Raw genomic sequence first — 14,664 nt, 5'->3', positions numbered from 1 at the left:
AGAAAAAATACTCAGCTATGTCGGCGGGTTTCAGCCTGCTAACCATGAGCAATGTGCTCCAAAAATACCGTTAGCCGATCGGGACAAATCGTGCCCTGTCATGGTGTGGTGAGCAATAACTTCTTTCAAACTACCTCCCCACCATGGCACACCAGCCAGCGTCAAATGGATTCGAGGTGCTGTCTAGGAAGGCCCATGACAACTCTCAGTCGCAGTAAGGAGCGGTCGTGACGTGAAGGACGGTACAGAACTTCCACCAACGAGAAGCAGAAGCCTTCAGCAGGCACGCCGTTAGCGAATCGGGAGAAAACGCACGTCGAGAAGCAGAAGCCTTCAGCAGGCACGCCGTTAGCGATTCGAGAGAAAACGCATTTCGAGAAAGCAGAAGCCCACAGCAGGCGCGCCATTTCGGAACGAGAGAAATCGACCAGCGAGCGCAACAGGAAGGAAAGCAGGCAACTGCAAACTAGAGACGGAACTTTCGGAGCGAGTCTCGGGAAAACCTTGAGCCGTTGCACAGGGGTGCAGGTCGACGAAGGCGGACCCCTTTGGACTCCGCAGACATAGCAAAAGTCAATCTCATAGGTAAGCTGCTTCATGGTGACACATCAAACCAAGTTATAGACCTCAGTCACTGGCGCAAGCGCGCGAGCATTTTTCGGAGCGAGCAAAACCATGCAGCGGATGGAGCAGGGCAAACCAGGACAACAATTGAGCACAGCAGACCGTGGCGAAGCGGAATCACCAACGGACACACACCGCTCATAGCGGGGATTTCGAGCATGACGAAGCCAAGCACCATACCCTCCTCACAACCTGTCAACTCCTGCTGCCTACAAAACGTTCGAGCGTTTGCCGTTCTCGATACGGGAGAAATCGAAGTACGAGTGTTTACGACACGCAAGCCTCCGCGGGTCAGCCGTTTGTCAGAGCGAGAGAAACTGATACAGTTCACGAATCAAAACGCTGACGGAACGAATAAATTCGGATAAGTTAACCAGCTATGAGCAACACCAGCTACGACAAAATAAAAAAGCCACTCAATACAATACGCTTCGCGGAATCAAAATAACCATTTCCTGGATTGGTGTCAAACTGTGGTCAGATCCAGTGCTAACAAGATCCATAAGATCGGAGGGAACTCAATTGTGGTAGGGGCCGTCATGAAAATCAAAAGAAACGCGATTCTGGGCGCGGTAAAACCCTTGCTACGGACTCATGGCGGTTTAGGAATTAAATACCCCTTTTCCTGCGCAATTATAATCCCCAAACTAAGAAAACTATCACTGTTAATTGTAACTTCTCGTAATTTAATTATAATCCTACTAGTTTAGTGTTAAAATTAGTAATGATTATTTGCCTGTTGAGCCGAAGTGGGGGAGGTACAGAGAAGCATGAATAAAAACTCAGTCGGAGACAATTTTACCAAAGATTTGTTGGTGTTGGTGATCGCAAATTTTGCCAGAACTCGCTGGTGTGTGATTGGATTAGTTTAGATGAGATGAAGATTTAGCAAGCGTAGAGGTTTGCAGTTTAGGATTTGCGTTATGTTTGTACTTGTTGAACCTGTTGTTCGTGCAAGTCTCCTGAGCGATCCACCGTCTCTGACCGACTTTTTGTAAGGAAAAGTTTTAGAATTTTTCATGCATCACTAGCTAGGATGCATGAAAAATTCATCCGCTTCGGTAATGTTATGTTACGTTTGCACATAATGGTTAAGATAATGTGCATATTGAATTAAATTATAAAATTAAATTATGGTTCATTGAGGTAATTATGATAAGCGTGCACGGCATACCCGACAGAAGAAGGTGTGCAAGTAAAACACTCGCTTGACAAAAACAAATTTGTCTGGCAACAAAAACCGGACGTAGGCTAAAACGCCAAAAAGGTAGAAAAAAGGAAAAAAACGTGGAGAAAAGTCAGTAGAGAGGTTAGCGTTCAATCGAAAAGAGGGCAGGTACGAGCAAACGGAGGCTGATCCTGCGGACGGAAAAAAGGAGGACCGTCGTGTTATCAGCAGTCGCCGGGAACATATGCGATACCGTTAACACCGAAGATACCACTCTCGCATCCGTACCATCATAGGCAGGAGATAAGTAAAACATCCCCATCGTCACGAGGCGTGAGTATAAAATAGTGCCGCAAGGGTTAGCGCCGGAAGTGAATATAAGAGCAAACCACGCTGCCGTGCGGATACTAGGTTCCAACGAGTTCGCCGGTAAAATCAAGAGAAACACGGCAACAACTATTCGGGAGCATCCAATAATCATCCCTCGGCGACATCGGCCCGGTCCCGAGAGGAAAGTCCGTGCAGTCCGGCTCTTCCCAGGTCGGCAATACTCGTAGTGGCAACAATCACCACGACATTTCGGTTCGATCGCAACAGCCAGAGTCCGGTGCGGCTGGCCAAATCCTGAGGAGAACCGGTTTGGTCCACCGAGTACGTGATCAAGTTTCCGAACAAGGCGATCGAAACCGGCACAGCGGATCCGGATCTGCAAAGAAGACAGTATTACAGACCTCAATTGTTCAGACTGCCCGGGAAACCAACCACAGCGCGGGTGGAAAACGGTGGGAAAACAACCGCCACTACCAATGCAACGGCAAAGCAGCAGATTCATTTGCGGCAACGGAGCGGTTATTGTGAAATTTCTCGGATCGAATATGTTGTGTCGGCGAACCATCTAGTCGCGGAAGAGCGCTGTGTATTTGTGAGGAATAACTAATTCGCTTAGGATAAATAAACCAGTGACGGTGTTCTGGAATAGGCAGCTCTCAAGCAATTCCCGGGGTCACATGATGACGACGGCCAACATCATTAAGGTGAGTGCACCTCTTTTTACCTCCTTCTAAGAACCATATGTGTTTTGGGGCAATTTTGGGAAACGATTTGGGTAAAATCAACTTTAATTTTACAAATTGAAATCACAAAAAAAAACTATTTTTTATATTATATTATATTTTTATATGTCAACAAAAACCTACAGAGAAAAGAGACATTTTGAAGTTTTTCTAACAATAACTTTATACATGTTTTTAAATTTCATGCTAATTGGCATATAAAACTGTATTTTTTACAGGATATGATTCTAAGTATCATTTTAAATTAAAATTCATTTAACAAAAATCTTCTAAAATGCGATAGTTTTCGAGATATTTGGAATTTTGCTCCAGCAAAAACCAATAATTCGTGTAATTATGCCCTTTTTAAAAGTTATTTGCGTTACCCCATCGTAATATGTCAAAAATCTAATGTTTATCATTTTAAACACTTAAAAGAAACTTTTTCAGTGTATTTGGATCATGGAGAAACTTTCAATGAAAAAGTTTTCCTAATGACAACTTTTGACATATTTTTATAAGTCATGCTATTTGCAGCCAAAAATACAATTTTATTTTTCAATACGATTCTAAATGTCATTTTAAATCGAAATGCTCATAACAAAAATTTTCGGAAATGCAATAGTTCTCGAGATATTTTAAATATCAAATTTGTTTTATTACGACCTTTTCATAAGTTATTCGTGTTTCTCCATCAACAGTAATAGACTTTTCAAAAACCCCATAATATTTCCTGTAACTTTCTCTTTGACATCAAAGCGATATTACAAACCATTTGAAAGCTACATGAAAGCAATTAACATATGATTCAACTACATAGTTTAATCACAGAGAACAGACATCCATGATCGAACAAAAATATTAAAAAAAACGTGTGTAAACATTTGAATTAAACACTTTAACTTAATTTATAGAAAACCTACCAATACAGATAGAGTTATACCAAATACTTCAAACCATTCTTATCAGCATAAAATGGCAGCATTCCATCACATGGTTCATAGAATGCTTAGTTTACCACTAAGCGAAGAAACAAAATTTAAAGAAACAGAGTTTATTTTCAGAATTGGTAGGCTCAATGGATATCCAGAGCAAACTATCCAATCAATAATCAAATAAAAAAAGTAAAAAATTCAAAAAACAATCCCTCACAACATTAACCCCATTAACCGAGAATTTAAAAAGGATAGCAGTAGACTTCAACAAAAATACGGCTTATCCACTTAGACATAAATTCAAAAAGTTTGGTATGGATCTTGTTTTTAGTAGTAGAAAGTACCAACTTAAATCGATTTTAGGATCCGCTAAAGATCCAATTGAAACTCTGGGAAAATCTGGGGTATACAAATTTCTTGTTCTCATTGTGATAAAATTTATATTGGACAAACTAAGAGAACACTAGATATTCTGTTTAAAGAGCACATCGCTGAAATCACAAAAGCTTCCAAGGAAGCTGTTAAAGATGTACCATTTCACTTCAAATCTAAGGTAGCGGAACATTCCTTTTCAGAAAAACATGATCTGACTACCGAGGATAAAAATTCAACGTCAAACTTCTAATCCATGGAAATTGGATGTTGCTGAGAGCCTAGAAATTTTTAAACAACCCCCTTCGTCTTTACTCAATCGAGATCAAGGTAACGGATACACATGGCTTTTCCAAACATTACCCGTACGCAAATGATCATCTTCACACACCTAAGCTACCTAATTTCTACCTGCCTTTTCGGTACATAAAGCGGTACAGAGGGTATTTTCTTTATTCTGATACAATACACTGAAGAAGGCTGCAAGTCGTAGCCGAAATACGTATCTTTAACAGAAAAGTGCAATTTTGCATTTTGTTCATCATAGTGGAATTAAAACGGAAGACAACGGTTAAAGTGTTTAATATAACATTCCACTAAGTCGCTCAAAACAGTGCTTTTGTTAAAGCATTTGAATTAATATACGATAAACACTTGCGCCGCCACACCAACCTATCCCAACTATCCGTCAAATCGATACTGGAACCGGTTCGAAATCCTGAATGGATTCAGTATGGAATCTTGCTCAAAGAAAACAACCGATTCCGACTCTATCGGTTGATGCATTTAAGCTGAAATTCATGCAGGATGTCCGAACCGGTTCCGGACTAGTTTGACTGGGTAGATGAATAACCGCTGTCAATTCTGTCGAACTCAGCCACAAAAAACATGACGATAGTAGCGCACCTGGTTTGGATATCCCAACTACCTTCGAAACCGTTAGAGGTTTTACACAAGTTGAATGCTGAAGATGGACGTCTGTTCTCTGTGGTTTAATCATCAGACCCTATGGTTGAATCATATGTTGTTTGTTTTCGTGTAGCTTTTAAATGGTTTCCTTGATGTCAAAGAGAAAGTTATAGGAAATGTTAGGCTTTTTGAAAAATCTATTACTGTTGACGGAGAACCGCGAATAACTTATGAAAAGGTCGTAATAAAACAAAATAATTTTGTTGTTAAAGAAAATTCAAAATATCTCGAAAACTACCACATTTCTGAAATTTTTTATTATGGGCATTTTGATTTAAAATGGTGTTTAGAATCATATTCAAAAATAAAATTGAATTTTTTACTGCAAATAGCATGGATTATAAAAATATGTCAAAAGTTGCTGTTAGGAAAACTTTTTTATGGAAACCCAGTAAAGTTCAGCCGGAAATGAACTGGAATTCTGGCTGGTTCCAGTTCGCATTCCGGCTCTAGTGACACAACCGATTCTAGTTAGAAGCCGGAATCCGAACTGGAACCAGTCGGAATACATTATTACAAATGTGATTTCCTTATCTTCACGCACTTGGTACGGAGCAACGTGAAAGTTCGACCTGTTGCTATAGACGCTCGTGGTACACTGACTTTACGATCACTCCTCGTCTTTTGTCTTCTCCGTTACATACATAACACCCCCTTCTACACAGGCACATAAATATAAACACACAAACATGGTAGGTATTGAGGCTGTGGCGATGATCATGATACTGTTGGGAATCTGTGATGACATCATCACAATTCCTCGAAAACCATTCCTGCAAGAGTGGTTCTGTATAATTTATTGTATGTATTAAATAAGCCTTGGCAATTGGGTCATTAAATGAATAATAAAATTTTCCTTTTATTACATATACCGATGGAGTTCTTTTTTTCTGAATATAGCATTATATATGTTACACCCGTAAAACTTCTGAATAAATTATTTTTTACAAAAATGTGAACACATCCTTGTTTGACACTGTCGGTCTTCCTTGACAGTGGATTTAGCGACACGGGTTAGAACTTTTAAAGTAATTCTAGCTTAAGGATAGGGGTCAAGGTAGTTCAATGGATTTGTAATTTTGCGTATGAAAAAAGTGAAAAAAAATTCGACTACGTATCTTTAACGTCAAATGCATCGCAAGAAGAGAAGATATTTTGTACATTAGTAAAAAATACAATATTTGAACATCAGTAAATGACGATTAGTTACTAGAAAAAGGGACAGGTTGTTGTGTATAGACATAAACAGTGTCAAGAAATGTGGTCTGTTCAAAGTCCGAACCCAACCCGAATCCAAAAATTTCAAATTCGAGTAACCCGAACCTAAAAATTTAAAATTTCAAAAACCCGGACCCGACCCGAACCCGAGAAATTCAAATTTGAAAACCCGGAACCCGACCCGAACCCGAGAAGTTTAAGTTTATAGTACCCGAACCAGTCCCGAAACCCGTCGGATCCGGGTTTCGGGTTCAAAGACCCGAACCCGACCATCTCTAGTACGCGGGTGGCGCCGTGAAAACTGCCGAATGCGAGTTGAGAACAGTTTGAAGCAACATCTGATGTGATATCTAAGACTGACTTGGATAGTTCCATAGAACCTAGTTTTCATACCTTACATAACTAGACTCACTGTCCTCCATTCACCCACCTAATAATTTTCCATCTTCTTTTGTAACAATATTAATATTTCGTTTATTTTAGGGTTGAAGACGTGTATTGAACAAAAAGTCGTAGCTTCGAAAATGTACAATATCTCGACAAACATATGATTACGGCCTAAAAGCCAACTGTCAAAATCCACTTTGAATGGAAATTCCAGACAAACCGTTACTAGTCGAACACAGTTCACAACAGTTTATGAAAGAGAAAACTTTTCTCTTTCATTTACTACCAACATCTGTGATTGGCGTGTAACGGTTTGTCCGGAATTTCCATTCAAAGTGGATTTTGACAGTTGGCTTTTAGGCCGTAATCATATGTTTGTCGAGATATGCACTTCGACACGACATCGGTTGAATGATTTCTAACTCCATCGGATTCGTCGATTTTGATTACTGGGTAAGCTTTCTTTCTTCCCTTTCCTATATCAAGAATGTACAAATCTCCACTGATTTATTTTCTGTTTCAGATTCTATTCATCTACTGGTGAGAAAAACGTTCGATGACCGCTCGATGACAACCGCTGAAGAACAATTTTAGGCATAATGGTGGTAAAATGATCGATGGCTGCTAACACAATCTGCAGACACAAATCCATGTCGGTGACGTCTTTAGAAAATCGAGAAACGGACAGGTTACTGTAAGAGATAAGCGAGTAGTTGGATCTAAACAGCTCCAGTCACGACAGTTACTACCTGTCCACTTGGATCCGGATGCGAATATACTGATACGCGGCTCAACGATAGCGAATCTGAATTAGTCCATTAATTCAACGAGACTGGTCTGTCGGTTGCGTGATAACTTATGAGTATACGTGATACATACATTAGGCATGAGTCGAGAGCTTTGTAATAGCTAATCAAAAAAAAAAAAATTTATATATATATATATATATATATATATATATATATATATATATATATATATATATATATATATATATATATATATATATATATATATATATATATATATATATATATATATATATATATATATATATATATATATATATATATATATATATATATATATATATATATATACAGGGTGTTTGGTTCATGGTTAAGAATCTCTCGGGGGGTGATAGACTGCCATATTTGGAGAAAAAAATTGTTCTACACATACCATCAAATTTCAACCGTTACAGAGTTATTGAACTTTTTGTGTAAAAAACTTATTTGTCTTAAAATACCTCTAACTTTAAAAGTATACTTTGTATTTTAAATGTTTTAGTTCCATTCGAAAGGTGAGAAAATTTCGCATTGAGTGATGTCCTCACAAGTTTCAGCTAATGGATTTAAGTAGCCTTTTGAAAGTAATTAATTGAAAATTAAATAATTTTGAACGATTTTTCGTTCATTTCTTGAAAATCCTAATAGTTAACCTCATCCTTTTAAAAATTCAGATTGTTAGTCTTGGTGTGCTGCTTATTTCGTTCTTTGACATGATACACTTACCTTTTCTTATTTTCATGATTTTGGGTTATTCAACATGGATATTTTTATCTCATTTCCACTAGTACCAGCTCTAATTGAAAAATTATGGCACTTATTGTACTTTTTTTCATTTTTATTCGAAAGCCAGGAAAATTTTACAGTGGAAAAAGTATTAATACCTTTCAGTTAAGTGAATTTAGTATTCTTTTAAAAGTAAATTAGTTTAAAGTTAGTGCTATTATTAGCATTTTCGTTAATTTTCTTAAAATAGTAAATAATAAACATCACCATTATTATCATGGAAATAATGCATCTCAGCAAGTTCTACAGTTCTTTCTTTGACTCCATTCAATTATCTCTTTTGGTTTCGACGCAAAATCGTTTTTATCACATCGTTTCATATGCAAAAATAACGATTTCGAACCCACTACATTTATGGCGGGGTCATGCTGTGTTAACTATTAAATAGCAGCAAAATTAAAAGAGATATAGACAAAGTGTCAAATAAAAAGTTATAGAGAACATTAAGGGGCATCAAATGAACAATAGTAACAACAAAATTTGGTTGATTAATAATTAGAATAATTAAAAAACTCTCCAAAAACACAAATTTTGAGTTATTTCGTTAGTAAAAAATCATTTAGTACACTTAACTAAAAGATATTTGTACATACACTGATAGGACATTTTCTAAGCTTTCCAATGAAATCTTGTAAATAACGATATAAAGCATATTTTTTAGATTAGAGTCTTTTAAGCACTTGCAAGTCGGTTACAGGAAAAGTATAGTAATGAAATTACAAAGAAAAGAGAAGAGATAGAAATATGACGTCCAAGAACAAATTATGAATCGTCTAAAAATCCAACTTTTGGATAATAGATATTGCTATAATCATACTTCATTATTTCGAGAAAATTAACAAAAACCTCCTCAAAAACACTAACTTTTAACTACTTTACAGCAAAAAGGTAATTAAAACTAATTACTTAAAAGATATGAGAACACCATTCAATAGGAAATTTTCTCACCTTTCGAATGGAACTGAAACATTTAAAATACAAAGAATACTTTTAAAGTTAGAGGTATTTTAAGACAAATAAGTTTTTTACACAAAAAGTTCAATAACTCTGTAACGGTTGAGATTTGATGGTATGTGTAGAACAATTTTTTTCTCCAAATATGGCAGTCTATCACCCCCCGAGAGATTCTTAACCATGAACCAAACACCCTGTATATATATATATATATATATATATATATATATATATATATATATATATATATATATATATATATATATATATATATATATATATATATATATATATATATATATATATATATATATATATATATATATATATATATATATATATATATATATATATATATATATATATATATATATATATATATATATATATATATATATATATATATATATATATGGACCTCACTGGCTGGGTAAGACAGTAGATGACTGGCCGATACAACCTATTTTCGAAGCTCCCCCAGAGAAAATTCTAGAAAGGAGAAAAACCATTATGGCAACCCAAATAACCCCTCTCCCAGAATCATTATATGAACGATTTTCTTCATTTTGGCGGCTGGTCCGAGTAACTGCATACATTTTACGATTTATTAACAATTGCAAATCGAAAAACAAACGTGAATCATTTCTTACGGTGACGGAGTTAGAGGAAGCCAAGGAGGCACTAGCGAAAGGTGTGCAGCAAGAAGTCTTCCAGTCGGAGTTGACAGCATTAAGGAAGAAATTGCCGCTTCCAGTAGGCTCAGCTCTGAAGTTTTCGCGACCATTTCTGGACAGAAAAGGCATAATACGTTGCGGTGGTCGACTCGAATTGTCTGATGAAAGCTATAAAACCAAGCATCCCATCATTCTGCCAAATAAGCATCAGCTTTCCCGTTTAATTGCAACTTATTATCACAACCTCTCGCTTCACTCTGGCCCACGCATGACACTAGCTTCGATACGGCAAGAATTTTGGCCTCTACGTGGAAAAACTCTAGCCAATTTCGTTTGTCGTAAATGTTCAAATTGCTTCCGTTTAAACCCTGTCCCTATCACTCAACCAGAAGGCCAACTGCCTAAGTCTCGAACTGCCCCCAGCCGACCGTTTGCTATAACCGGTGTCGATTTTTGCGGTCCAGTATATCTCAAACCCGTCCATCGTCGCGCTGCCGCTCAAAAGGCTTACATTGCGGTTTTCGTTTGCTTTACCACGAAGGCTACCCATCTCGAATTGGTTTGCGACCTTTCAACTAATGCCTTCATAGCTGCCTTGCACCGATTCGTCGCTCGTCGTGGTGTTCCCGCTGAAATTCATTCAGATAATGGAACAAATTTCAAGGGGGCAAAAAATGTATTGAATGAGTTGTACTACATGCTAAACAATCACCAAGAGGCAATCGTCAATGAATGCACTGCTAAGGGAATCACTTGGAAGTTTATTCCCCCGCGAGCACCCAATTTTGGCGGCTTGTGGGAGGCAGCCGTGAAAACTGCTAAAACGTCTATGGTCAAGACGATCGGAAACACAAGCCTTTCCTACGAAGATTTTTTAACCGTGCTCACTCAGATTGAAGCGAACATGAACGCTCGCCCGCTGACGCCGCTATCGGATGATCCGACAGAACTGGACGTGTTGACACCATCACATTTTCTCACAGGATCTTCGTCAACGTCTCTTCCCGATCCAGACTATACCAAGGTTCCATCTAACCGCTTGAAGCACTACCAGCAGCTGCAACAATTAATACAGAAGCACTGGATTAGATGGAGAAACGAATATCTAACAGAACTCAACGTGCAAAGGAAAAAATCGCCGGCTACAATGCATGTACGTGTTGGTCAAATTGTGCTAGTGCACGACGAAAGCAAACCATCGATCGCCTGGCCGCTTGCTAGGATTGAAGCGATAACACCTGGACAAGACAATATCGTGCGAGTAGCAACCGTCCGCACTAAAAGTGGAATTTACACCCGACCGGTCCGGAAATTATACCCTTTACCGTTTTGCAGTGAGGCAGACATAAAACAAAATGAGCACAACACCGAAGCTGTAGTTACAGAAATTTGTAGTTAAGGACTATTTGTTACACCTTGTCTTTTAGTATAAATGTTGAATTTGAAGCAAAAACACATTTAGGTGGCCGGCTATGTTTACGTCAAAATGTCAAAGCAGGAGAAACTAACCTAGTCGAGGTTAGCCGAAACTTAACGAAGGGAGATGCGAGTAGACCGAGTAGACTATCGTGTGATACAGTCGACCTCTGTTTGAGGAAACTGGAACTGCGTGCTTTTCTTCTAATACAGTAGTAGCTAGATTTAAAACTTGTACGTTGGAACATTCGTTTTACTGCCTTCATTGCGATTAGATCGGCTACTATCAAAAATATTCTGTGTTATTTGTAATTAAGTATTAAGTGTAGTAAAGTTAATTTAGATAGTCAATAAATCGTCTTGTGTTGAATAAAGCTATTTTAGTGTGAAGTACTTGTCTCGAAGGCTTTATTCGTGTGATGCGTATCCGTTGAAACCACCAGCGAACAATATTGAGTAATCGGTCGTTGCTGCGAAATTTAAGGTGAAGGGAAAGCCAAATCATCCGTTAGGATACCAAGAGGACCGCCACGAAATCTCTAACGGTAGGATCCTACTGGGACACTAGTTTCGCAAAGGGACATATATATATATATATATATATATATATATATATATATATATATATATATATATATATATATATATATATATATATATATATATATATATATATATATATATATATATATATATATATATATATATATATATATATATATATATATATGTATATATATATATATATATATATATATATATATATATATATATATATATATATATATATATATATATATATATATATATATATATATATATATATATATATATATATATATATATATATACCATAATAGCAAATCAATCGATTTGCTTCCTTGATCTACTTTTTTCTTGTCGGCTTTCAGATATATTTTAGAGTTGGAAAAATTGTATATTGACTAGTAATTAGAATGGATAAAGATTAAAATTAGTATTAATATTGCATGCTCAGATCCAAAACATTCGATAAGATTTTCACGGTGTACACGTATCAGGTCGAATTAACAATGATCGGTTATAGGTACAGGTCATATAATAATGAAATAAATAAATTAATGTTATCTCAACGCTTTGTATAACAATTGGTGAAGAAATAGCCACACACATCTCAATTCTGCTTAAAATTTATATACTTTTTCAAACTTTACTAATATTGGGCAATTTTGGTTAAAAACTACCCAAAATCAAGTAAAATACTACGACCTTAATTTTACGGAAAAAATACCCATTTTTGAGAATCGCTCCTGGATCTCACGTTGGGTAAAAATAACCCATTTTTGAGAATCTACAATACTACCCAGTTTTTGGGATGAAGTTTAGTCCGAGACGGGTATTTTTTCCTCAAAAAAAAGTTATTGAATCTTAGCGTGCTGAATGAAAACCTTCGATTTTTGCGCTGATTGGAAATAGTTGTGACTAATTCTGTAGAATGTACAATTACTGAAAATAACGGATTTTGAAAGCAGTGGTTGGTCCGTACAATTCGATTCCAAGCGAGCCAGACTAGTTTTCGTTCGTCCACCTCTGACAATAGAAAAACTATATTATTTTGAATGCAACTACAACTTCCTTGAAAACAGCGCAGCTAAAAAAACTTGTGGGAAAACGTGCAAATCTAAATTTTCCACTATAATGGAAACTGCCTATGCCCCCGCCGCACAGCATCATCAAGATTGATAGTAATTCAAGCCGGGAGGAAAGAGGTTGCAAGGCGATGGAAAACGAAAATTTCATATATATCTTACTGGAATATAATTGGCTGGTCCTGAAAAGAGCTTGTTGGTTTGTGGTTTATTTTGGGTCACAATTTAGGCCCGCTCGATTGCTGATAGCTGCGAATTTCTCGCAGGGCGACAGTTTCTGTTCAGTAGCGATGAGGCTTCCTAACGCTTACCGTGACTGGGGCACTTTTACACGGCCTTCGTTGCTTACTGCTTGCGGGGAGGCTTTCCTCCGGTGGACTTACAAGCGGTCTGTTTGATACGGGCCATTTAACAACAAAGAATAGAATTGAAATTTTGTTATTACAAGCATCCGAAAGTAGCTTGCCAAGAGCGTTCGTTGGCAAGTGAGCTACTTGTGAACAATATCGTCGATTTCACATAGAATGACACAAAATAAAAAGTTATCATTTGTGTGTTTGTTTACAGTTTCGTGATTACTAGGCGCATTCAAAAAATGTTTCAATTCTCAAACATTTTACCAAGGTGCCGTATTACATTACTCTCTTTACCCTGAGTGTTCGGTAATCTCCGTATTGGAAACACAATTTCAATTTTGTTCTTTATCAAAAATATGTGGTCGACCAACGAAGGGGTGGAGCTACGAAGAACACATATTGAGGACAACACAAAAAAGGACGAGCTTACATTGTGCTGCTGTCAGATATAAAAACTTAGCATGTTGCTGCTCAGTATCAGTTTGTTTGTATCGTCGTACCATATACGTCGATGCAAATCTTTCCGAACATTGTCAAAGGATACAAGAAGAAGCGGCCGTCCGTTTGCAGCAGTCAGAAAAGTTCGCCAAGCTCTCCATCTTAGATGGCACAAACACCCCAGCTCCAAGTAAATTCCGAATACTGCCCAAACAAAAGGCCCTTTTCAGGGCCATCAATTTATCAACAAAGAATCGAATTGAAATTTTGTTATTACAAGCATCCGAAAGTGGCTTGCCGAGAGCGTTCGATGGTAAGTGAGCTACTTGTGAACAATATCGTCGATTTCACGTAGAATGACACAAAATAAAAAGTTATCATTTATGTGTTTGTTTACAGTTTCGTGTTTACTAGGCGCATTCAAAAAAGGTTTAAATTCTCAAACATTTTACCAAGGTACCGTATTACATTACTCTCTTTACCCTCGATAATCTCCGTATTGGAAACACAATTTCAATTTTGTTCTTTATCAAAAATATGTGGTCGACCAACGAAGAGGTGGAGCTACGAAGAACACATATTGAGGACAACACAAAAAAGGACGAGCTTACGTTGTGCTGTAGTCAGTCAGGTATAAAAACAGCATGCTGTTGTTCACGATCAGTTCGTTTGCAGCATCAGCATGCAGCAGTTGGTTTGCAGCATCTCCCGCGAAATTCAAACCGCCGTCCGTTTGCTGCTGTCAGAAGAGTTGGCCAAGCACGCCATCTCAGATGGCACCAAAACTGTTACCAAATACACCAGCTCCAAGTAAATTTCGAACACTGCCCAAACAAAAGGCCCTTTTCAGGGCCATCAATTTATCGACAAAGAATGAAATTGAAGTTTTGTTATTACAA

General features: G+C 37.3%; 1 protein-coding gene across 1 annotated transcript; it reads left to right on the top strand.

The window, feature by feature from the left end:
* Positions 1-9,691: 9,691 nt before the first annotated feature.
* Positions 9,692-12,707, top strand: LOC131693220 (uncharacterized). Its single transcript, XM_058980875.1, has 2 exons — positions 9,692-11,888; positions 12,255-12,707. Exon 1 carries the CDS (start codon positions 9,764-9,766, stop codon positions 11,324-11,326), a length of 1,563 nt encoding a protein of 520 aa, XP_058836858.1. The 5' UTR covers positions 9,692-9,763; the 3' UTR covers positions 11,327-11,888; positions 12,255-12,707.
* Positions 12,708-14,664: the final 1,957 nt, after the last annotated feature.

Source organism: Topomyia yanbarensis, chromosome 3 (genome assembly GCF_030247195.1).
Source record: "Topomyia yanbarensis strain Yona2022 chromosome 3, ASM3024719v1, whole genome shotgun sequence".
In the NCBI taxonomy this organism is placed as follows: domain Eukaryota; kingdom Metazoa; phylum Arthropoda; class Insecta; order Diptera; family Culicidae; genus Topomyia; species Topomyia yanbarensis.
This window is presented reverse-complemented; position numbering and strand designations above follow the sequence as displayed.

Coding starts and splice junctions, on each gene's coding strand:
- LOC131693220 (XM_058980875.1), top strand. CDS start 9,764: ATGGCAACCCAAATAACCCCTCTCCCAGAATCATTATATGAACGATTT.